Source organism: Pseudophryne corroboree, chromosome 10, assembly GCF_028390025.1.
Source record: "Pseudophryne corroboree isolate aPseCor3 chromosome 10, aPseCor3.hap2, whole genome shotgun sequence".
NCBI classification, from domain to species: Eukaryota; Metazoa; Chordata; class Amphibia; order Anura; family Myobatrachidae; genus Pseudophryne; species Pseudophryne corroboree.
The window spans coordinates 355055256-355082536 of record NC_086453.1 but is presented as its reverse complement, the minus strand read 5'-3'; the positions used below and the strand labels follow the sequence as shown (position 1 = coordinate 355082536).

At 42.0% G+C, this 27281-nt stretch overlaps 1 protein-coding gene across 1 annotated transcript in view; it reads right to left on the bottom strand.

The window, feature by feature from the left end:
- Window positions 1-24329, bottom strand: part of LOC134965639 (nicotinamide N-methyltransferase-like) — a 60031-nt gene extending 35702 nt beyond the window's left edge. The window contains exon 1 of the mRNA XM_063941974.1: window positions 24179-24329. Coding sequence (XP_063798044.1) covers window positions 24179-24329 — 151 coding nt within the window. The remainder of the gene's footprint in view (window positions 1-24178) is intronic.
- Between the last annotated feature and the right edge of the window lie 2952 nt (window positions 24330-27281).

The following is a 27281-nucleotide window of genomic DNA, read 5'->3' as shown; positions in this document are numbered from 1 at the left end:
CCGGACAGGTAGATATATTTATTATGTAATGACTGATGACGGACCTGCTGGACACTGTCAGCTCAGCAGCACCGCAGACTGCTACAGTAAGCTACTATAGTAGTATGTATAAAGAAGAAAGAAAAAAAAAACCACGGGTAGGTGGTATACAATTATGGATGGACGAGCGACTGCCGACACAGAGGTAGCTACAGCCGTGGACTACCGTACTGTGTCTGCTGCTAATATAGACTGGATGATAATGAGATGAAATCAATATATATTATATCACACTAGTACTGCAGCTGGACAGGTAGATATATTTATTATGTAATGACTGATGACGGACCTGCTGGACACTGTCAGCTCAGCAGCACCGCAGACTGCTACAGTAAGCTACTATAGTAGTATGTATAAAGAAGAAAGAAAAAAAAAAAAACACGGGTAGGTGGTATACAATTATGGATGGACGAGCGACTGCCGACACAGAGGTAGCTACAGCCGTGGACTATCGTACTGTGTCTGCTGCTAATATAGACTGGATGATAATGAGATGAAATCAATATATATTATATCACACTAGTACTGCAGCCGGACAGGTAGATATATTTATTATGTAATGACTGATGACGGACCTGCTGGACACTGTCAGCTCAGCAGCACCGCAGACTGCTACAGTAAGCTACTATAGTAGTATGTATCAAGAAGAAAGAAAAAAAAAAAACACGGGTAGGTGGTATACAATTATGGATGGACGAGCGACTGCCGACACAGAGGTAGCTACAGCCGTGGACTACCGTACTGTGTCTGCTGCTAATATAGACTGGATGATAATGAGATGAAATCAATATATATTATATCACACTAGTACTGCAGCCGGACAGGTAGATATATTTATTATGTAATGACTGATGACGGACCTGCTGGACACTGTCAGCTCAGCAGCACCGCAGACTGCTACAGTAAGCTACTATAGTAGTATGTATCAAGAAGAAAGAAAAGAAAAAACCACGGGTAGGTGGTATACAATTATGGATGGACGAGCGACTGCCGACACAGAGGTAGCTACAGCCGTGGACTACCGTACTGTGTCTGCTGCTAATATAGACTGGATGATAATGAGATGAAATCAATATATATTATATCACACTAGTACTGCAGCCGGACAGGTAGATATATTTATTATGTAATGACTGATGACGGACCTGCTGGACACTGTCAGCTCAGCAGCACCGCAGACTGCTACAGTAAGCTACTATAGTAGTATGTATAAAGAAGAAAGAAAAAAAAAAAAACCACGGGTAGGTGGTATACAATTATGGATGGACGAGCGACTGCCGACACAGAGGTAGCTACAGCCGTGGACTACCGTACTGTGTCTGCTGCTAATATAGACTGGATGATAATGAGATGAAATCAATATATATTATATCACACTAGTACTGCAGCCGGACAGGTAGATATATTTATTATGTAATGACTGATGACGGACCTGCTGGACACTGTCAGCTCAGCAGCACCGCAGACTGCTACAGTAAGCTACTATAGTAGTATGTATAAAGAAGAAAGAAAAAAAAAACCACGGGTAGGTGGTATACAATATTATATATATATTATATACAATTATATATATATATATATATATATATATATATATATATTAAACTGGTGGTGATTATTAAACTGGTGGTCAGGTCACTGGTCACACTATCAGCAACTTGCAAGTAGTACTCCTAAGCAGACAATCACAATATATATTATACTGGTGGTCAGTGTGGTCACAATGGCAGTGTGGCACTCTGGCAGCAAAAGTGTGCACTGTACGTTATATGTACTCCTGAGTCCTGCTCTCAGACTCTAACTGCTCCCCACTGTCAGTGTCTCCCCCACAAGTCAGATAATACAGTCACACTATCTATCACTTCAGCAAGTAACTAGTCTAGTACTCCTCCTAATGCTCCCCAAAATTACTACTGTGTCTCTCTCTACTGTCTCACTCTCTTCTCTATAAACGGAGAGGACGCCAGCCACGTCCTCTCCCTATGAATCTCAATGCACGTGTGAAAATGGCGGTGACGCGCGGCTCCTTATATAGAATCCGAGCCTCGCGAGAATCCGACAGCGGGATGATGACGTTCGGGCGCGCTCGGGTTAACCGAGCAAGGCGGGAAGATCCGAGTCGCTCAGACCCGTGTAAAAAAACATGAAGTTCGGGCGGGTTCGGATTCCGAGGAACCGAACCCGCTCATCTCTAATAATTAGTAGTCTTCTTTTTGCCTCTTTGCAAAACAACCCTTTATAAATTATTTTTACTATCAGTGTTCTTAGTGCTAGGAGTTTACATTTGCATTTCTCTTCCTCTTCTATTTTGACCACCTCACAGCTCACAATATTGTTTTCATCCAGTTAAGGCCTAAAGGTTGCACCGAGGTAGCTGGATGACTAAGCTAAGAAATTGTAGGGGCGGCAAAAGCAGGTGTCACTTAAACTTCCAACATGGCACATCTAGGAAACATAATTGCACCGCCATGTCAGACAGGGTGGCAGTTTAATAAACTATAAAAATGTTTGTCTTCTACACAAGAAGACAGTCATCAATGCTCCACACAGTGCATAATGCAAAGAATAGAGGTGCAAGATGGAATTGTCCTTGGGCCCTATAAACAGTACATGCACAGTTTAACAATCCAATAATTTAAGTGACAGGGACACTGTCACTTGTGGCTGAAATGATTGGTTTGTTTGGGCCACCACAAAACAAACAGCCAATGGGCATTGAGCATTGCTAGCAATGATCTCTACATACATCTACATAGGCAAGATGAGGTCCTCGTCATTATCATCATCCAATTCCTTATCCCCATCAGTGTATACATCATCTTCTTCATAAAACATTAATTTGTTCCTGCTGGAATACATCATTACAGGTGCCTCTGTATTTTTTGGATGTAATTGCCATTAAAGGTCCTCCTTGTGGCATTGGTAATTCATTTTGATGAATATCATCTTTTCCACATTTTGTTGAAGTAATCTCCTACACTGATCATTTGCAAGGTTCCCGGCTGCACTGAACACTTATTCTGAGTACACACTGGATGGTGGCAACTTAAGTAAAGCAAAGCCAGTTTGTACCAGGGCCTTTAAATTGTCTTTTTTTCCTTCTAGTAGGGAAATTGACTGTACGACACACCTATTTTGCTGCTATCACTAAAATAATCATCAATAATTTTCTGATGGAGTCATGGGAGACATGTCACTAATTGTAGGCAGTTCTCTTAGGGCTGAAGGATATGATAAGGTTTTGCTGACTGATCTGCTTCACCACTATCAAGTATGGTCGCCAAAATATAGTGATCTGATTTCAAGAAATAGACGTCCCTTGGATTCTGGCAAAGTGAATAAAGGCTTGATCTACAAGTCTGACATGCTAGGTCGAATCATTTCATTTTAGCCCCTCCTCCAGTGTCTCCAGATTCTTTTCTAAGATTCTAATATGAGGAATTACTTGACTCAAGCTGTCAGGGTCTGAACTAACTTCACCTGTGGAAATTTCAAAGGATTTGAAAACCTTGTACAACACAAAAAGTATTCTTCACTGAGCAAGGTTCATTCTCCCTCCTTTCATTATGTTCATAGGTCATTGTGTAGCCCTGGACATTCTTTTGCTGCTCCTACTTCTGCTGAAGCATATAAAGGGTAGAATTCCAGCTGTATTTTTCTCACAATATTGGTGGCACTGTCAAAAATCCCAAATCCCCAGGAGAATCCAAGCAGGGTAAGCCATTTTGCAATGATTTCCCTGAGGAAAGTGGCTGCTAGTGGTATGCCTTTTAGTGAAACTGATGATACACAGAGTAGCCTGCCTCTGATTGAGCTGATATTTTTTAGAGGATGCTGCTGCTTCTGTTGGTGCTGCTGAAGATGAAAAACCAACCCAGTGGGCTTTCACAGTCATGTAATCTCTAGTTTGCCCTCTTCTGCTTGTCCACATATCTGTGGTTAAGTGGACAGTGGGTACAATGCATTTTGGAGGACACTAATACAGTTTTTGTTAACGTCCTTGTACATATTAGGAATTGATTTTCTAGTGAAGTGGAATCTAGATAGAATTTGGTAGCACGGACACAGGACCTCAGTTAACTTAATTATACCCACTGCACTAATGGCAGATACTGGACCCACATCTAAAACCAGCCTTCATTGTGCAACTGGGTGACTGCTGTCATACTTGCTCCCCCTTGCAATGGATTGTTTAGTAGTCAATTGTTTGATAAACTACAAGTAGTCTTCCTGGTCCATTTCTGGGATGAAGATTCACTAGCAGCTGCAACAGGCATAGCACTGAAGTATCCTTCTGAGGAATACCAGATAGAAGCAGAGTCAATCATGCTTATCAGATTGAGGATATTGATATGTAGGTGTTGGTGCTGGAGATTAGTGGCATTTGGAGAAAAGGGAGCTATGTGTCACTGGACTGGTTGTTGTTTTGTTTTTAGCCAAAGTTTCTGAATTTTTCAAAAATGTTTGATGAATGTACTGTAAGTGATGTAACAGGGAGGAGCTTCCTAAATGGTTAAGTTCCCTTCCTCTACTTACTATGGCTTTATAATGGCTACAGATGGCTTGAAACTTGTCCTGATTTTAGTAGAAATAATTCAACACACAGAAGAGGTGGATTTTTCATGTCTTTTTCCCAGACATATCAATGGGTTTTTTCACATAATGGGCAACAACTGTTTCCACTGCCTGATTTGCAAAAACAACATCCATAACAACATCCTTATTAGCCCAGCTACAGTACATAAATATTATCCTCATCCTGGTGCACTTCCACAGAAGCATCCTCAATTTCTATGTCAGCATGTTGGCTTGTGCTGCTCATTCCCATATTTTAAGAGGGAGCACAAATGTTGGAAGGAGTTTCCAATTGAATACAGTATTGGAAAGGTCAGGCTCAACTTCCTGCTCTCCTCTTAATTGTTGGTCCTCCATATCGATCAACAAACATGAACAAATTTGGGTACAGAAAACACCACAATTTTTACAAAATATTTACCACTTATAGTGTACAACAAATGTATGAATCAGAAATAATCTTACACTGCAGGTTACGTTCACCTACAGTGTCACACAATATGTGTATGAGTCAGAAATAATAATGTAACACTGTGGTTTTCTTTCACCGACTGTGTCACATAATATGTGTATGATACACTGCAGCCTGACCGGTAGTGTCACAGAAATATTAAAAGTATAGTACACTGGGTATATCACTTTCCCAACAAAATATTATTTTTAATCTTGATATTTATATTTTATTTAATTTAAAAATAGACAGAGAACCCCTAGATTGACAGAACACCCCTGGAGGACACAGCACCCATTTATGGATGGAGAGTAGTCCTTGAGGACACAGCACCCCTTTATGGACAGAGAGAACACCCATGGATGACATAACACCCCTTTATGGATGGAGAGATTACCAGTAGCATCCCTTGATGAACAACACAGCACCCCTTAATGGATACTGCATGGACACATCCATTCAATACAATCTCCACCTCAGGAGTGAAGATGGCACGATCACCGAAGACCTTTCTAGACTCCAAAACCTGTGACAAACTGACAGCAGGAGGGTGACATTTAGCCTCATTTTGGGATATGAAGTCAGATGGGAAACCCAGAGCTATACTCGGATCCTGGCTCAAATTGCAAAGATTTGGTGAGTCTGGTTCTGGGAGAACCGGACCCGCTCATCTCTAGAAATAAATATTGGGCTCCTTAGTCCTTGCACATTTAGATGTATGGCTGTACACCAGGAAGGGTTTGCCGTGCAATTTGCAAAAAGTGACACAAACTAGACCAGCAAATGATGCAGACACAGATGCTGCAGGGTCCAACTCAGAATAATGCTCTTCATGAGCTTTTATTCAGTACATATTTTACCCAGCATTTAGCATTTACAAGCCTCAATATGCAACACTTGGGTACCCAGAGGTGTTTAGAGGGGGGTCGCAGTTATTATTTGCTAGGGCTCAGTCATGATGGAGGGGCCAAGCAAAGGCCCAAGTTGGCGCCTGCCCTTTTCCCTTACCTGGTAACAACAGCTTCTGCTATTCTCCTTAGTCCATCATATGCTGCTGTTTTTTGGGTTCCACTGTGGCCAGAGAGGTGCATAAAGTATTATTTTTTAATATTTTCTTCTAAGGATGCAGGGCCACGCCTCTTTTGGTTAGGCCACCACTGCTCCTGAAAAGTTTCTGGACCTGGCTAGGCTCTCTACTGCCCTGTGTATATCTGTGTGTTACTGAGGTGGTCATTCTGAGTTGTTTGCTCGCTAGCAGTTTTTAGCAGCTGTGCAAACTCTATGCCGCCTCCCACTGGGAGTGTATTTTAGCTTAGCAGAAGTGCGAATGAAAGGATCGCAGAGCGGCTACAAAATATTTTTGTGCAGTTTCAGAGTAGCTTCAGACCTACTAAGTGCTTGCGATCACTTCAGACTATTCAGTTCCTGTTTTGTTGTCACGAACACGCCCTGCGTTCGCCCAGCCACGCCTGCATTTTTTCTGTCACCCCTGCATTTTTTTGAACACTCCCTGAAAACGGTCAGTTGACACCCAGTAACGCCCTCTTCCTCTTCCTGTCAATCACTCTGCGGCCAGCAGTGCGACTGAAATGCTTCACTAGACCTTGTGTGAAACTACATCGTTCTTTGTAAAAGAACGACGCGCGTGCGTATTTGTGCTGCATACGCATGCACAGAAATGCCGTTTTTTTGCCTGATCAATGCACAGCGAACGAAAGCAGCTAGTGTACAACTCGGAATGACCCCCTGAATCTGTCCACAAAGCATGAAACAAACTGTTGCTGCTGCTTTGTAGCACTTTGTTTACAGAGCTAGGGGCTAGTTAATAAAACATAATTAGCTCATAAAAATCTGGAAAATGTGATATGTTTGTTTTTTGGAGATGGAGATACATATCTCATCACCAGATGCAGTTGCAGTGCAGTCCACAATTCAAATAGGGGAGCTACACCAAGTGCCACCCCAAACACTGCCAGACATGGCTGGCTACAGATTAGTAGTGGTGAGCAGCTACTCTTAGGCTGGTGGGATTTGTGAGTTCAGCAGCGCATGGTAGCTGCGCTGTCTTAGGGTCTTCACTCCCCACAAGGAATGCAGCAGCAGCAGCGAGGTGATCTGTTTGAATATGCTGGTAGAGGGCGCTGGTAATCTAAAATTAAAGTATGCTCTCCTTGACCATCATTAGTGCAGGGATGGAGGGGGAAGAGAATAGGAGAGGACGGTTGTGGAGCTAGTAATGTCTGTCTATGGGGGAGGGGGGGTGGTTGTGGTGCCAGTACTGTCTGTCAATGGGGGGGAATGGTCTAGGAAGCGTTGCTGTCTGTCTGTCTATGGGGACGGGTTGTGGTGCCAGTACTGTCTGTCTATGGGGGGGAATGGTCTAGGAAGCGCTACTGTCTGTCTGTCTATGGGGACGGGTTGTGGTGCCAGTACTGTCTGTCTATGGGGGGGAATGGTCTAGGAAGCGCTACTGTCTGTCTGTCTATGGGGACGGGTTGTGGTGCCAGTACTGTCTGTCTATGGGGGGGAATGGTCTAGGAAGCGCTGCTGTCTGTCTGTCTATGGGGACGGGTTGTGGTGCCAGTACTGTCTGTCGAAACCATCCGTTCATAATCCTGCATTTGCCACTGCCCCTGTTTGAATTTTGGACTGCACTGCAACTGTCACTGCAGAGGAGATATTTATCACCATTTCCAAAGAACTAAATATCACATTTTCCTGCTTTTAAGAGATAATTATGTTTTATGAAATATCCCCCTTAGAGACTCATTACCTGGGCCTAGGCTTGTCTGAGGGTACTAGCAGAGGCTTGGGACAGCTTTTGGGGAGAAGGATGAATGTCCCTGTCCATAGTGTATGCATAATGTTTCTTTATTGTTTTAGAGCAGTCATGAACACACCTTCAGGATTTGTCCATGCCCCCTGTATTTTCCAGGCACAGCATATGTTTGCCAGCCCTTCCCATCTCAGTGCTACACTAGGCAGGAAGCCTTATCGCCAATGTTTTTCAAAAGGTATTTTATCCTACTTTCATGGGGACTGTGCAGCTTATTGCTGGCATGGCTCGTGCCTCCTCTCTGGTGCCTACACCTCCTCAGTGCTGCAGAAGGACCTGTGTGACTATGATTAGTGGGTGTTATTATGAGGGTGAAAGGCAGTGGCATATCTACAGTGGGTGCAGGGTGTATGGTGCATATAGGTTCCTGGGTCATGGGGGCCCAAACCACATACGCTGCATCCATTTCTTTATCATGAACTTCTCCGGAGTCCCATGTTTGCAGCAGCAGTGCTACATAAGTCACTAGTTACAGATGTAGCCATGCATCTCCTATCTACATGCACATTCGGCATGGCTATGTGCGGCTGCACCTGGTCACACCAAGCTGTGTATTTTGCCACCCCAATAAAAGTGAACAGGATGCATTTGTGTCTATGGTGTGGTTTAAGGTTCGTGTAGACACGAACACAGTTGCAGCAAACAAGGTGCAAATATGCCTAGATGTAGCCACAATAAGTGTGGCTACATCTGTAAATGACCTCTGTAACAGTACCGCAGTGTACTTGTGCTCTGCACTGCCAGCTAAGGTGGGGTTCCAGACTGGGACTGAACACTGCCCATGAGGCTGCTGGGTGACTACATGCTGTGTGGGTGTGTCTTCATAAATGTATTTTGGAGCAAAGTGGTGAGTGTTTATACTATTGGATTGGTTATGCTATGGACTTTTTGCCCTTTATGGAGTACCGCCATGATCAATAATGAAGCGGTCAGTGTGGGCCTAACTCCTATAAATATATATACACACACACACACACACACACACACACACACACACACACACACACACACAGATAGATATATATATATATATATATATATGATAACAAAAGTGGACGCCACACTCATTCACTTATACTTGCTCATTAGTTGTAATTCAATACACGTATGTGTCCACAATGTGTAATCTGTATTTCACAGGATACACACCAAATAGTCACTAAAATCCACTTAAAATTCCTGGACTGCTGCTCCCCTTATAGCGTGATCCCGGAATTCCTCGGGTTTGGAAAATCTAACAAAAAAGCATGACAAGGGGGCGCTTCATAGTGTAAAATGTATAAATTACTAAAAACATAACAAACGTACATATGCAGCACACTTTAGCTGGTAATGCTCATACCGCATTATGGGCTGGTTACCACATGGTTTAAATTATATCCTCCCGGCATATACTTGAACCACGTCTCATCGGACCTCTGTCTCCCATGACTGGCCACTCACAGCGGTCACCATGGGTCGAATCACTGGACCACTCAACTCGGGACGGGAAACACCGGAGGCTGGTGACGTCACACGACTGCGCCCTAACGCGTTTCATCAGAGACTTTGTCAGAGGGCGGTGCCATGTGACATCCATGCTACATATTTAATGTCTGCTGCAACCAATCATTTGGTAATACACGGTCTAAGCTGCAGCTGGTCAATTCAGTCAGTACAATGGGTCAAAAAGCCGTCATTTTTTCATAAACAAGACTGCTAAATTCTATTTAAAAAAGCAGTGGCAATTACCATATAACGATTATCCAACAAACATATACTGTAGACAATAGTTACAGTGCTATTTCTATTACGTAACACACATACACGGATAATGAAATCCATTTTGTACTAAATTTAAAACCATATGTGTATTGTGATGTGACCCGTTGTTTACAAAACCAAAACATACATAAAAAATATATATAAAAAATAAATTCACAATTTAAAAAGCTTATAAAAGCTTTTAAAAAACATAAATTCATATCATATATACGCAATCTTTAATACAATCCATAACTTATTGCTACTGTCTGTATCACAGAAACAACTGTTACAGTTTACTTTAAATTGGACCAAGATTGATACATCCAGCAGTTTTTTCGATCCATTATATTCAAAAACTCCTTCCATATCTCAACATACAGTAGCTATTCCTATATTTCATTCATAAAACTACTTTATTAGCAAGCAGATCAGTGTTGTGATAACCTCAATCCCTTAAGGGGGGAACTCACGGAGCGATCGCTGCTTAAAATATAAGCAATCTGACTAGATTGCTTAGATTTTAAGCATGATCGCTCCGTGTGTACCCCTCACAGTGATAGCGATGCGCAGCCCCTCGCATCGCTATCGCTGGTGCTAGATTGGTCTGACGTGCAGGCCAATCTATCAGGTCATTCAATTCACCCGCTGGGTGAAATGAGCGGCCTCCCCTGTCTCCCCCCGCACGCTCAGCACACATCGCGCTGTGCTGAGCGGTGGGAGAGAAGTGTGCTGAGCGGTTCACTCAGCACAGATCTCTCCCACATCGGCCAGTGAGTACTGGCATTTATACGTGAACCATTGGCAACCAGAAATTAGATAAAGACATTTCGATGTATAACTACATTAAATAGATTAAATAAAATAAATAAAGGGGGTGATCTCAACTCCCTCATTTAATCCCTCTGGGGTTAAGGTGTCAAGTGCCAGTATCCAGTAAATTTCTCTCCTAAGTAGTTCCTTTTCCCTATCACCGCCATTGTTTTGAACATGCTGAATGCCTTTATAATGTAATTTTCCAGGGTCACAATCATGATGTGCTTGGAAGTGATGTGGTACACTGTGGTTCAAAACCTTATTTTTAATATTCTCAGTGGTGCAAGTTGAAATATTTTCTTATGGGTACTGAGTGACGAGAAATGGGCGTGGTCATGTGTTGTGATGGGGCGTGGCCACATGCTGCTAGTGGGAGTGGCCACATGATGCAGCCCCTCTTTTGGGGGGATTCTGGAGGCAAGGCTAAAAATATATAGTGATGCCTCCAGTATAATAGAAATATATAATGATACCTCCAGTATAATAGAAATATATAGTAATGCCCCCAATTTAATAACAATATATAGTAATGCCTCCATTATAACAGGAAAAAACAACCACTGTCGCACTTCCAGTAACATTGACAAAGTGGGAGGAGTCGTCATGCTGCCAAGCACCATGGTCTTGTTGCTTTGTGGCACATTATAATCGTGGTAATGGCAAAGTGTGTGGCAGGTGGTACTGCGTACCCGCTGCCAAATTCTTAAGGGTACTCCGTACCCGAGCGTACCCGCATACTTGCACCACTGAATATTCTGCATGTGTTCTAAAATGGGATGAGACATCTCCCAACTGCATGAATATAGAGAAGTATTATGAACAAGTGAATATTTATATGGAAAGATTCAAGGATAGGGGCTAGACTAATGAGATTCTACAACACTCCAGGCTAAGAGCAAGAGATAGAGGCCCTCATTCCGAGTTGGTCGGTCGCAAGGCGAATTTAGCAGAGTTGCTCACGCTAAGCCTACGCCTACTGGGAGTGAATCTTAGCTTCTTAAAATTGCGACCGATGTATTCGCAATATTGCGATTACTAACTACTTAGCAGTTTCAGAGTAGCTCCAGACTTACTCTGCCTGTGCGATCAGTTCAGTGCTTGTCGTTCCTGGTTGACGTCACAAACACACCCAGCGTTCGCCCAGGCACTCCCACCGTTTCCCCGGCCACTCCTGCGTTTTTTCCGGAAACGGTAGCGTTTTCAGCCACACGCCCCTGAAACGCCGTGTTTCCGCCCAGTAACACCCATTTCCTGTCAATCACATTACGATCGCCGAAGCGAAGAAAAAGCCGTGAGTAAAAATACTTTCTTCATAGTAAAGTTACTTGGCGCAGTCGCAGTGCGAACTTTGCGCATGCGTACTAAGCGGATTTTCACTGCGATGCGATGAAAAAGAACGAGCGAACAACTCGGAATGAGGGCCAGAGATAGGATGGAGTTGTTGCAATATAGATAAAAAGAGTCCACTCCACTTGTAAAAAGTAATGAGAGGAAGAGTGTTTGTCCTTTCGTTATGAATTATAACAGTGATGTAACAAGTAGTGATGTGCACCGGAAATTTTTCGGGTTTTGTGTTTTGGTTTTGGGTTCGGTTCCGCGGTCGTGTTTTGGGTTCGGACGCGTTTTGGCAAAACCTCACCGGAAATTTTTTGTCGGATTCGGGTGTGTTTTGGATTCGGGTGTTTTTTCAAAAAACACAAAAAAACAGCTTAAATCATAGAATTTTGGGGGTCATTTTGATCACATAGTATTATTAACCTCAATAACCATAATTTCCACTCATCTTCAGTCTATTCTGAACACCTCACACCTCACAATATTATTTTTAGTCCTAAAATTTGCACCAAGGTCGCTGGATGGCTAAGCTAAGCGACACAAGTGGCCGACACAAACACCTGGCCCATCTAGGAGTGGCACTGCAGTGTCAGACAGGATGGCACTTGAAAAAAATAGTCCCCAAACAGCACATGATGCAAAGAAAAAAAGAGGCGCAATGAGGTAGCTGTGTGACTAAGCTAAGCGACCCTAGTGGCCGACACAAACACCTGGCCCATCTAGGAGTGGCACTGCAGTGTCAGACAGGATGGCACTTGAAAAAAATTGTCCCCAAACAGCACATGTTGCAAAGAAGAATGAAAGAAAAAAGAGGTGCAAGATGGAATTGTCCTTGGGCCCTCCCACCCACCCTTATGTTGTATAAACAGGACATGCACACTTTAACGAACCCATCATTTCAGCGACAGGGTCTGCCACACTGTGACTGAAATGACTGGTTGGTTTGGACCCCCACCAAAAAAGAAGCAATCAATCTCTCCTTGCACAAACTGGCTCTACAGAGGCAAGATGTCCACCTCATCATCATCGTCCGATTCATCACCCCTTTCACTGTGTACATCCCCCTCCTCACAAATTATTAATTCGTCCCCACTGGAATCCACCATCTCAGGTCCCCATGTACTTTCTGGAGGCAATTGCTGCTGGTGAATGTCTCCACGGAGGAATTGATTATAAATCATTTTAATGAACATCATCTTCTCCACATTTTCTGGAAGTAACCTCGTACGCTGATTGCTGACAAGGTGAGCGGCTGCACTAAACACTCTTTCGGAGTACACACTGGAGGGAGGGCAACTTAGGTAGAATAAAGCCAGTCTCTGCAAGGGCCTCCAAGTTGCCTCTTTTTCCTGCCAGTATACGTACGGACTGTCTGACGTGCCAACTTGGATGCGGTCACTCATATAATCCTCCACCATTCTTTCAATGGTGAGAGAATCATATGAAGTGACAGTAGACGACATGTCAGTAAACGTTGGCAGGTCCTTCAGTCCGGACCAGATGTCAGCACTCGCTCCAGACTGCCCTGCATCACCGCCAGCGGGTGGGCTCGGAATTCTTAGCCTTTTCCTCGCACCCCCAGTTGCGGGAGAATGTGAAGGAGGAGCTGTTGACGGGTCACATTCCGCTTGACTTGACAATTTTCTCACCAGCAGGTCTTTGAACCCCTGCAGACTTGTTTCTGCCGGAAAGAGAGATACAACGTAGGTTTTAAATCTAGGATCGAGCACGGTGGCCAAAATGTAGTGCTCTGATTTCAACAGATTGACCACCCATGAATCCTGGTTAAGCGAATGAAGGGCTCCATCCACAAGTCCCACATGCCTAGCGGAATCGCTCTGTTTTAGCTCCTCCTTCAATGTCTCCAGCTTCTTCTGCAAAAGCCTGATGAGGGGAATGACCTGACTCAGGCTGGCAGTGTCTGATCTGACTTCACGTGTGGCAAGTTCAAAGGGTTGCAGAACATTGCACAACGTTGAAATCATTCTCCACTGCGCTTGAGACAGGTGCATTCCACCTCCTTTGCCTATATCGTGGGCAGATGTATAGGCTTGAATGGCCTTTTGCTGCTCCTCCATCCTCTGAAGCATATAGAGGGTTGAATTCCACCTTGTCACCACCTCTTGCTTCAGATGATGGCAGGTCAGGTTCAGGTATTTTTGGTGGTGCTCCAGTCTTCTGTACGCGGTGCCTGAACGCCGAAAGTGGCCCGCAATTCTTCGGGCCACCGACAGCATCTCTTGCACGCCCCTGTTGTTTTTTAAATAATTCTGCACCACCAAATTCAAGGTATGTGCAAAACATGGGACGTGCTGGAATTTGCCCAGATGTAATGCACGCACAATATTGCTGGCATTGTCCGATATCACAAATCCCCAGGAGAGTCCAATTGGGGTAAGCCATTCTGCGATGATCTTCCTCAGTTGCCGTAAGAGGTTTTCAGCTGTGTGCGTATTCTGGAAAGCGGTGATAGCTTTGTAGCCTGCCTAGGAACGAGTTGGCGTTTGCGAGATGCTGCTACTGGTACCGCTGCTGCTGTTCTTGCAGCGGGAGGCAAAACATCTACCCAGTGGGCTGTCACAGTCATATAGTCCTGAGTCTGCCCTGCTCCACTTGTCCACATGTCCGTGGTTAAGTGGACATTGGGTACAACTGCATTTTTTAGGACACTGGTGAGTTTTTTTCTGAGGTCTATGTACATCTTCGGTATCGCCTGCCTAGAGAAATGGAACCTAGATGGTATTTGGTACCGGGGACACAGTACCTCAATCAAGTCTATAGTTGGCTCTGAATTAACGATGAATACTGGAACCACGTTTCTCACCTCCCAGGCTGCCAATGCCTCAGTTATCCGCTTTGCAGCAGGATGACTGCTGTGATATTTCATCTTCCTCGCAAAGGACTGTTGTACAGTCAATTGCTTACTGGAAGTAGTACAAGTGGTCTTCCGACTTCCCCTCTGGGATGACGATCGACTCCCAGCAGCAACAACAGCAGCGCCAGCAGCAGTAGGCGTTACACTCAAGGATGCATCGGAGGAATCCCAGGCAGGAGAGGACTCGTCAGACTTGCCAGTGACATGGCCTGCAGGACTATTGGCTTTCCTGGGTAAGGAGGAAATTGACACTGAGGGAGTTGGTGGTGTGGTTTGCAGGAGCTTGGTTACAAGAGGAAGGGATTTAGTGGTCAGTGGACTGCTTCCGCTGTCGCCCAAAGTTTTTGAACTTGTCACTGACTTATAATGAATGCGCTGCAGGTGATGTATAAGGGAGGATGTTCCGAGGTGGTTAACGTCCTTACCCCTACCTATTACAGCTTGACAAAGGCAACACACGGCTTGACACCTGTTGTCCGCATTTGTGTAGAAATAATTCCACACCGAAGAGCTGATTTTTTTTGTATTTTGACCAAGCATGTCAATGGCCATATTCCTCCCACGGACAACAGGTGTCTCCCCGGGTGCCTGACTTAAACAAACCACCTCACCATCAGAATCCTCCTTGTCAATTTCCTCCCCAGCGCCAGCAACACCCATATCCTCATCCTGGTGTACTTCAACACTGACATCTTCAATTTGACTATCAGGAACTGGACTGCGGGTGCTCCTTCCAGCACTTGCAGGGGGCGTGCAAATGGTGGAAGGCGCAAGCTCTTCCCGTCCAGTTTTGGGAAGGTCAGGCATCGCAACCGACACAATTGGACTCTCCTTGGGGATTTGTGATTTCGAAGAACGCACAGTTCTTTGCTGTGCTTTTGCCAGCTTAAGTCTTTTCTTTTTTCTAGCGAGAGGATGAGTGCTTCCATCCTCATGTGAAGCTGAACCACTAGCCATGAACATAGGCCAGGGCCTCAGCCGTTCCTTGCCACTCCGTGTCGTAAATGGCGTCCTGAGACGCCTTTAATTTTGATTTTTGAGACAATTTACTGATCTTTTGTGTTTTGGATTTTACATGCTCTGTACTATGACATTGGGCATCGGCCTTGGCAGACGACGTTGATGGCATTTCATCGTCTCGGCAATGACTAGTGGCAGCAGCTTCAGCACGAGGTGGAAGTGGATCTTTATCTTTCCCTATTTTTTTAACCTCCACATTTTTGTTCTCCATATTTTAATGCGCACAACTAAAAGGCACCACAGGTATACAATGTAGATGGATGGATAGTATACTTAATGGATGACGAGTGACTACACAGAGGTAGGTATTTCAGTGGCCTACCGTACTGCTATATACAGTATAATGGACCTGGTGGACACTCCGCAGACTGCTAAACTACTAGTAAAAAAAAAAGCCACCACAGGTATACAATGTAGATGGATGGATAGTATACTTTATGGATGACGAGTGACGACACAGAGGTAGGTACAGCAGTGGCCTACCGTACTGCTATATACAGTATAATGGACCTGGTGGACACTGTCAGCAGACTGCTAAACTACTAGTATAAAAAAAAGCCACCACAGGTATACAATGTAGATGGATGGATAGTATACTTTATGGATGACGAGTGACGACACAGAGGTAGGTACAGCAGTGGCCTACCGTACTGCTATATACAGTATAATGGACCTGGTGGACACTGTCAGCAGACTGCTAAACTACTAGTATAAAAAAAAAGCCACCACAGGTATACAATGTAGATGGATGGATAGTATACTTAATGGATGACGAGTGACGACACAGAGGTAGGTACAGCAGTGGCCTACCGTACTGCTATATACAGTATTATGGACCTGGTGGACACTCAGCAGACTGCTAAACTACTAGTATAAAAAAAAGCCACCACAGGTGTACAATGTAGATGGATGGATAGTATACTTTATGGATGACGAGTGACGACACAGAGGTAGGTACAGCAGTGGCCTACCGTACTGCTATATACAGTATAATGGACCTGGTGGACACTGTCAGCAGACTGCTAAACTACTAGTATAAAAAAAAAGCCACCACAGGTATACAATGTAGATGGATGGATAGTATACTTTATGGATGACGAGTGACGACACAGAGGTAGGTAGAGCAGTGGCCTACCGTACTGCTATATACAGTATAATGGACCTGGTGGACACTGTCAGCAGACTGCTAATCTACTAGTATAAAAAAAAAGCCACCACAGGTATACAATGTAGATGGATGGATAGTATACTTAATGGATGATGAGTGACGACACAGAGGTAGGTACAGCAGTGGCCTACCGTACTGCTATATACAGTATAATGGACCTGGTGGACACTCAGCAGACTGCTAAACTACTAGTATAAAAAAAAAGCCACCACAGGTATACAATGTAGATGGATGGATAGTATACTTTATGGATGACGAGTGACGACACAGAGTTAGGTACAGCAGTGGCCTACCGTACTGCTATATACAGTATAATGGACCTGGTGGACACTGTCAGCAGACTGCTAAACTACTAGTATAAAAAAAAGCCACCACAGGTATACAATGTAGATGGATGGATAGTATACTTTATGGATGACGAGTGACGACACAGAGGTAGGTACAGCAGTGGCCTACCGTACTGCTATATACAGTATAATGGACCTGGTGGACACTGTCAGCAAACTGCTAAACTACTAGTATAAAAAAAAAGCCACAGGAGTGTTTTTCAGGCAGACAAACGTATACTGGTGGTCACTGTCAGCAAAACTCTGCACTGTACTCCTGCTATATAATACAGCTGCTCCCCAGTCCCCACAATAAAGCAGTGTGAGCACAGATATGGAGTGTTTTTCAGGCAGACATACGTATACTGGTGGTCACTGTCAGCAAAACTCTGCACTGTACTCCTGCTATAGCTGCTCCCCAGTCCCCACAATTAAGCAGTGTGAGCACTCAGCACAGATATATCATGCAGCACACTGAGCACAGATATGGTATGGAGCATTTTTATCAGGCAGAGAAGAGAACGGATAAAAAACTGGTGGTCACTATCAGCAAAACTCTGCACTGTACTCCTCCTATATACAGCTGCTCCCCAATCCTCCCCACAATTGTAAAATAAACAAGTAAAGCAATCAGATCAACTGTCTCATATATAAACGGAGAGGACGCCAGCCACGTCCTCTCCCTATCAATCTCAATGCACTTGTGAAAATGGCGGCGAAGCGCGGCTGCTTATATTGAATCCGAATCTCGCGAGAATCCGACAGCGGGATGATGACGTTCGGGCGCGCTCGGGTTAACCGAGCCATACGGGAGAATCCGAGTATTGCTCGGACCCGTGTAAAAAGGGTGAAGTTCGGGGGGGTTCGGTTTCTCGGAAACCGAACCCGCTCATCAGTAGTAACAAGTATTTAAACTTATCTGAAAAAGAATTGGCACCTGTTAAAAATGGATCCAGTGTTAGCGGAACATCTACTGGATTATCCTAACACTGTATTCAGAAAGGCGAGGAATATTAAATCACTAATATCACGGAGTAAATTACAAAAACTGGATATACAGTAGGTGGTTCAGTAAATAATATTCAAAATAGAATAAAGGGGAGTTACCCTTGTGGAAGTTGTAAAACGTGTAAGTTGGTTGATATGTATAATAAGACCTTTTTTAATAGTAAAGGAGATAAACAATTTGATATAAGGCGTTTCATTAACTACAACTCCACGTTTGTTGTATACATGTGGAGTTGTCCTTGTGGATATATGTATATAGGCAAAACAAAAATAATTCTAAAAATACGCATTTTAGAACACATGCAGAATACTAAAAATAAGGTTTTGAACCACAGTGTACCACATCACTTCCAAGCACATCATGATTGTGACCCTGAAAAATTACATTATAAAGGCATTCAGCATGTTCAAAACAATGGAGGTGATAGGGAAAAGGAACTACTTAGGAGAGAAACTTACTGGATACTGGCACTTGACACCTTAACCCCAGAGGGATTAAATGAGGGATTTGAGATCACCCCCTTTATTTAATTTATTTAATCTATTTAATGAAGTTATACTGTACATCAAAATGTCTGTACCTAATTTCTGGTTGCCAATGGTTCACGTGTAAGGGATTGAGGTAATCACAATACTGATCTGCTTGTTAATAAAGTAGTTTTATGAATGAAATATAGGAATAGCTACTGTATGTTGAGATATGGAAGGAGATTTTGAATACAATGTATCGTAAAAACTGCTGGATGTATCAATCTTGGTCCAATTTAAAGTAAACTGTAACAGTTGTTTCTGTGATACAGTCAGTAGCAATAAGTTATGGATTGTATTAAAGATTGCGTATATATGATATGAATTTGTTTTTTAAAAGCTTTTATAAGCTTTTTAAATTGTGAATTTATTTTTATATATATTTTTTATGTATGTTTTGGTTTTGTAAACAACGGGTCACATCACAATACACATATGGTTTTAAATTTAGAACAAAAGGGATCTAATTATCCATGTATGTGTAATAGGAATAGCACTATAACTATTGTCTATATGGTTGTTGAATAATCGTTATATGGTAATTGCCACTGCTTTTTTAAATAGAATTTAGCAGTCTTGTTTATGTAAAAATGACGGCTTTTTGACCCATTGTACTGATTAAATTGACCAGCTGTAGCTTAGACCGTGTATTACCAAATGATTGGTTGCCGCAGACATTAAATATGTAGCATGGATGTCACATGGCACCGCCCTCTGATGAAGTCTCTGATGAAATGCGTTAGGGTGGAGTCGTGTGATGTCACCAGCCTCCGGTGTTTCCCGTCCCGAGTCGAGTGGTCCAGTGATTCGACCAGCGGTGACCGCTGTGAGTGGCCAGTCACGGGAGTCAGGAATCAATGAGACGTGTTTCGAGTATATGCCGGAAGGATGTCATTTAAACCATGTGGTAACCAGCCCACACTGGTTGTATTGTGGTACGAGCATTACCAGCTAAAGTGTGCTGCATATGTATGTTTGTTATGTTTTTAGTAATTAAATATTTTTGCACTATGAACTGCCCCCTCTTCATGCTTTTTTGCTAGATATATATATATATATATATATACACATACATTTATATAAATTTATTTACTTATTAGGGATGTGTGCAAGACCATTTTTGGGGTTTTGATCTATATCTCCTTCATGTTTTTGATCTGTATTCGTTTTGCCAGAACCGCCCTTGGTTTTGGATCTGTATTTAAAAAAAATAATAATCAGAAAAACAGCTTACATCACAGAATTTGGGGGTGTTTTTGTTCCTGCAGTATTATTAACCGCAATAAGATTTATTTCCACTAATTTCAAGTCTATTTTGACCACCTCACAGTTCACAATATTGTTTTCATCCAGTTTAGGTTAAAAAGTTGCACCGAGGTATCTGGATGACTAAGCTCAGCTATAGAAGTGGACTGCACAAACACCTGGCACAGCTAGGAGTTCCCCTGCAGTGGCAGAGAGGATGGCAGTTTTGAAAACTAGGTTTCAAAGAGTACATAATGCAAAGAAAAGAGGTGCAAGATGTATTGTCCTTGGGCCCTCCCAACCACCCTTATGTTGTATATAATAATAATAATAATAATAATAATTAAATCATTATTGTCATTAAAAAAACACCAAGGGATGTCAACGAAAAAAATCAAGCAAAAACATATCACATAACATAGACATGCAGCAAGTTAAATTTCAAGACCTAAAATTGAGAGATTTCGACAATTTAACATATGTTATGCAGCCTCTTTGTGTGTGAATAAACAGCCCTAAAGGATCTACTGTATTTGTTGGCAATCTTGAAAAGATTGGGTGGGTAGGACGAATAGAATCCCCCAAAATGGCCATAGGTTTCTTAAGGATTCTCTTATCATATATCTCATAAATACTGGGCATCCGGACACCGATTACCTGCTCTCCTAACCACCCAATCCAGTGCCTTAAGTTCTGCAGCAGTACAATTTCTGTACCATACGGCAATTCTGTAGGTCAGTACACTCTCCACAATACTACGATTAAAATTTCACAAAGTCTCTTTACTCACACTAGCAGATTTTAATTTCCTCAAGAAAAAAAAGACGTTGCTGCGCCTTCTTTATCAAAAGATTTGAATTTAAAGACCAGGACAGAGAATTTTTTTTTTAAATCCCTAAAAATGTAAAAGACTCCACCTGCTCAATACCTTTTCCATCCAAAAGAACAGGTAACTTTGGGGCACTGTTTCTTTACCTAAAATCAATTATCATCTCCTTAATTTTAGATGTGTTTAAAATAAAAAACAATTCACCCTACTCAACTCTAATAAACTAATGACCTCTTTTCTGTATGCAGTCTCATTCTGGTTGCTTATTAAACCCACAATAGCGGTATCATCCGCAAACTTAACATTTTTTACAGAATCTGATATAGGGGGTAATTCCAAGTTGATTGCAGCAGGATTTTTGTTAGCAGTTGGGCAAAACCATGTGCACTGCAGGGGAGGCAGATATAACATGTGCAGAAAGAGTTAGATTTGGGTGGGTTATTTTGTTTCTGTGCAGGGTAAATACTGGCTGCTTTATTTTTACACTGCAAATTAGATTGCAGATTGAACATACCCCACCCAAATTTAACTCTCTCTGCACATGTTATACCTGCCTCCCCTGCAGTGCACATGGTTTTGCCCAACTGCTAACAAAATTCCTGCTGCGATCAACTTGGAATTACCCCCATAGACTCACAGGTGTAAGTAAATAATGAATATGAACTAAGGACACATCCCTCTGGAACACCTACATTCAACACCACTTCCCCCGAGATTAAACCCCCAAAATTAGCAACCTGAAGCCTATCCAATAGAAAGTGAAGCAACCACTTACAGGTAAAACTGTTTAGGCCCAACCTGGACAACCTAAAAACTAAAGAATTGGTCACAATGGTATTGAAGAGAGAACTAAAATCAACAAATACATTTCTTATATAGGTGTTCTTTCCTTCCAAATGTGTGTGTATATGATGTAACATAGTCAGTGCAGCATCATCGGTAGATAAATTTGCCCTGTGGGAAAATTGAAAAGGGTCATAGCCCACCAAAAAGTGAGCCTTGATGTGACCCAGCAGCAATCGTTCAAAACATTTCATTATCAAAGAAATCAGGGCTTTTGGTCTATAATCATTGAAACTTTTTGGGAATCTGCCTTTTGGAAATGGGATTATAGTAGTTGCCTTGAATCTGCTTGGAACCAAGCAGTAAGCTAATGATAAATTAAACATTAACATAAAAATCCCACTTAGCTGTTCACAACATTCTTTAATAACTTTACCCTGGATGCCATCCGGACCATCAGCCCTACCAGGCACCACAAAACGCAGACACCACCGAACTGCCCATTTATCAAGCACCAGGGTGGCCTCCTCTGACCTCATTTCAAATACCATGTCATTTAATTTACTTTTGTCACTAAACCTGGAATAAAATACAGGACATGCACAGTTCAACAAACCAATAATTTCAGCGCATAGGACCATCACTTGTGGCTGAAATTATTGGTTTGTTTGGGCCCTCACAAAACATTTTTTTAGAAGGACTACCTCTGTTAAGTAATTACTGTGAGGATGCTGAAGATGAAGTGTTAATTACATCATAATCTTGTACAATAAATGTCATGTCTTCTCAGCAAATTATGTAACATGGAGGAGGTGCCTAGATGGCAAACATTCCTACCTCTACTAAATTTGGCCTCACAAATGGAACAGATGCTTTCATAAACATTGTCAGGTTTGGGGTAAAAATAATCCCACACCCAAGAGGTGGCTTTTTATGTTTTATGGCCAGGCATCTCATTGGCTTTATCTTTATCACAGTCAACAACTGCACCAGTGGCTGACTTACACAAACAACATCATCATCAACATACTCACTGTCAGAGAAACAACTAGTAATGAGAGCACATATACAATTGAATAAGATATACAGGTTGAGTCTCCCTTATCCAAAATGCTTGGGACCAGAGGTATTTTGGATATGGGATATTTCCGTATTTTGGAATAATTGCATACCATAATGAGATATGATGGTGATGGGACCTAAATCTAAGCACAGAATGCATTTATGTTACATATACACCTTATACACACAGCCTGAAGGTCATTTTAGCCAATATTTTTTTATAACTTTGTGCATTAAACAAAGTGTGTGTACATTTACACAATTCATTTATGTTTCATATACACCTTATACACAAAGCCTAGAGGTCATTTAATACAATATTTTTAATAACTTTGTGTATTAAACAAAGTTTGTGTACATTGAGCCATCACAAAACAAAGGTTTCACTATCACACTCTCACTCAAAAAAGTCCGTATTTCGGAATATTCCGTATTTCGGAATATTTGGATATGGGATACTCAACCTGTAATGTATTTAATTTACACATAGATATAAAAATGCAATTGTAGTAAAAACAATAATAAAAGGTTGCTTAGCACCTCCTATGGAGAATCAGATAGCTGTTCTTTTATCAGGATTAATTATTCCAAGAAAAGATTGGTGGATTGTTATCCATTAGTATCAACAATGGATTATGTACAGCTATAGAAAGTCAGCATATTAATAGTCCCACATTAGACTTAGTTGTCACTGTAGCCGACCTTACAACACAGTATGTTATTTGATGCTCACCACTGCGGGGGTTCCTTGCACAAACTCCCGATAAGAGTGTCAGTGGTGATAGCCGATATGCTCCTATTGATGTTTTGACCATGATGGGAAGCAGGTGAATTGTGTCTAATAGCACTGTCAGAAGCCTCTGGCAGCCAGGCAGGAAACAGATGACAAGTCCCGGAATAAAGAGATTCAGCTATGTGGAGTATAATTTTAGGCATTTTGCTTTTAGTTTTAATTATTTTCATTTTATACTGGGACAGATCACCCCACCCAGACAAAGCAGATAGAGAGAACACCCCTTTTTCATATACAGCAGACAGATAGAGCACCCCCTTTTCAGATACAACAGAAAGAGAGAGCACCTCTTTTTCAGATACAGCAGACAGAGAGAGCACCCCTTTTTCAGATACAACAGACAGAGAGAGCACCTCTTTTTCAGATACAGCAGACAGAGAGAGCACCCCTTTTTCAGATAGAGAAGATATATATTTGCATATATTATTGTATATATCGATGATTAAGTTATTAATATATATTCAAACTTCAAAATGTTTTGCAATTAAAAATAACCATTAACTTTTATATAAACATAAAACTATGTATAAAACTTCCATCATAAAATATCATTATTATTTATTTATATAGCTCAAGTATTTTAGACAGCATTGTGCCAAGAATATGTTTGTCATGTACAGTACATATGTCCCTCTCCCATTGGAGAATAGAGTCTAAATCCTCTAAAACAACTGCACACATGCATGCACTTACATTAGGGTAAGCTGGTCAGTATAGTATACATACTGTCAGTATAATATACATACCCTCACTGAAAGCACGGTGTAAACATTCCATTGGGAATTTCATTGTATCATCCAAAAAGGCCATTTCTTGTTTGTTAGAAAAATATGTTTCCAGTAATTCTCTAGAATCAAAGCCGTGTTCAGGATAGAATTTATGTGCACCTGAATCCATCTTGTATAACTGTATCACTGACTGTCTGACTCTCACATCTCCCCCTTATATATTATGTGATTGGTTTAGGAAATCTATGTACAGTATACTCACCAGGATCCAGTTATATATATTCATCAGTAACCAGGATATCAGTGTTATCACATGATGAGTAATCAGCCTCAGGAGCTGTCTTGGGAACGCAGAAGACATCGTGATAATCTCCCAAAATAAAATAAGTTATAATATCGATTTTTCAATTTTATATTTAAACTAGCCGTGACTACTCGCCATTGCTGAGTGATCATTAACTTTATTCAATTATACATTTTTTTTTTACTTTTCATTTTGTTTAGTTCACTTGTTTGTCTCACTATCTTCTAGTTATTTATTTGAGTTATACTACTGCACCACGCAGAGGAGGGGGCCCACCCAGAGGTGCACACCAGACACCTCTTCTGTTAAAATGCTCCTGTGTGGAGGAGCTCTATATATCAGTGCAAGTCCAGATCAGCTGTCATCTGTTGTCCTTCCTTCTGAACCCTTAGTTTCCTTCTGCTACCACTGAAATATCCTGTAGGCAATAAACACCTGAATAAGCTGATCAGACATGCCTGCAATTACATGTGAAATTGCCTTTGCTTGGTGTCAGCCAGCCGCCATCTATGCCGTCAACCACAAAAAGAATTAGTCACACATACTGTATGCCAAATGGAGTATTTGACAAGCATGTTACATCATTCCTTTAGGTCCTACATAAAAGGTTGGGAACCCTGGACTTCACACTTTGGTACTTGAACCCCATTTTCTTTGTAATAACTTTGTGCGTGTGAGGACAGCGCTCCACCTGCACTACCCAAAATTTTTACTTTTCTTTTGTTGGCCTACCATGCGGTCTTCTCTAATTTCTTTCTTTCTCTCTTTCTTTCCTATATGTATTTAAAAATGAAAAATGTTGTAAATGACGTTATGTTTGCACTCAGAATCGTTTATCTGTTCTGGTGTTCTTGACATTTATGTCTTGTTTTATAAGTACAGGTTTGTTGTGTTACATGTCCTAATTTTGAATAAAGTTAATAAAAAAAAAAAGCTGCAAGGAGCAGCTACATTTGTGATCACTGGGGCTTGTAGTATTTGTACATCTGTGAGCAACAAAGGGGTCTGTTCACGAAGCAGTGAAAAGAGTGGAGAAGCGAGCCAGTGGAGAAGTTGCCCATGGCAACCAATCAGCTGCTATATATAATTTAATAGAATGCAGTTAGTATATTTTATCTCAATACGGATTGGTCGCCATAGGCAACTTTCCCACTGACTCACTTCCCCACTCCTTTTACTGCTTCATGAATAGACCCCCCCTGAGTCACAAATCTAACAAGCAATTTTTAGACCTCTTCTTCAAAAACTTAATTTAGATCCCGACTGCATGACCAACTACAGACCAGTATGAAATCTTCCTTTTCCAGGAAAGGTTATTAAGACAGTGGTTGCAAATCAGCTTGAAACCCGCCTGACAACCCATGCTATCTATGATCCATTCCAATTAGGATTCAGGAGAAGACATAGCACTGAAACAGCCCTGGTGTGTGTGTTAAATGATCTTCTGATGGTAAGAGACAGAGGTGACAGTTCAATATTAATCCTTCTGGATCTCTCTGCAGCATTTAATACCGTGGACCAAGGGCTTCTGATTGAGCGACTGATACATTTTTGTGGACTTGATGGCACAGTCCTAAGCTGGTTCAAATCATTTCTCACAGGCAGGTCACAGAGAGTATCACCTGGATTATACTCATCACCATCAGTGCCATTGCCATGTGGTGTCCCACAAGGTACCATACTACCCCCCATGCTTTTTGCAGTATACATGCTCCTGCTGGGTGAAATAATCAGGCGCCATGGGCTAGTCTACCACTTATAAGCAGATGATACACAACTGTACTTGTCCTTTGCTCTGGGCACTGATAACCCAATAGCAACCATAAATGGCTGTCTAGCTGGACTCCAGGAGTGGATGAGTGCCAGTTGGCTGCGACTGAACCCGGATAAAACAGAGGTCCTTATGATAGGACCGCAACATCAAAGGACAAGACTGCAGCATAGCCAACCAACTGCACTTACACTCTGGGATTCAGAATTACAAACCACTGATCATGTGTGGAATCTTGGCATTGTCCTGGATGGTTGTTTGACACTTAAACATTATATATCAGCCACAATCAAATCCTCATTCTTTGACTTGAGGAACATAGCCAGAATGAAGCACTTAATTCCCTCAGATGATATGCCAAAAGTCATCCATGCATTTGTATCATCTCTATTAGACGACTGTAATGCCCTCTACCTTGGTCTCCCAGCAAAAGAATTGCACCACTTACAGCTGGTGCAAAACACAGCTGCCAGGCTTTTAACCGACCAGCCCCATTTTAGCCACATAACACCCATCCTCTACTCCCTTCACTGGCTGCCTGTAAGATGGCGAATCGTCTTCAAGATTGGCTTACTGAGTTTCAAAGCACTACATGACCAGGGCCCAAGGTAACTGAAGCAGCTTCTGACCCCATACTGGCCCACTCGATTACTGCGATCTGTAGCTGAAGGACTTTTAGCAGTACCTAGAATCTCCCGTAATTCATCTGGGGGTCGAGCTTTTAATCATGCGGCTCTGACTCTATGGAACTCACTTTCCTGTACAGTGCAAGAGGCCCCAACTATAGAATCCTTCAAAAGTAGACTCAAGACTTTCCTGTTTACTCAAGCATTCCCATAATGTCCCTTTAGTATCTACATGCTTCTGTAGTTTATGAAAAGCTTTCTGTACTTCATTATTTTCTGTACTATATTATGCTATGTATCTGTAAAGAGCCTTCACTCCTATTGGAGAAAGAGCGCTATATAAATAAAATTATTATTATTATTATTATTATTATTATTATTATTATTAAATTATTAAATCTGTGTAAGAAAAGTTCTAAA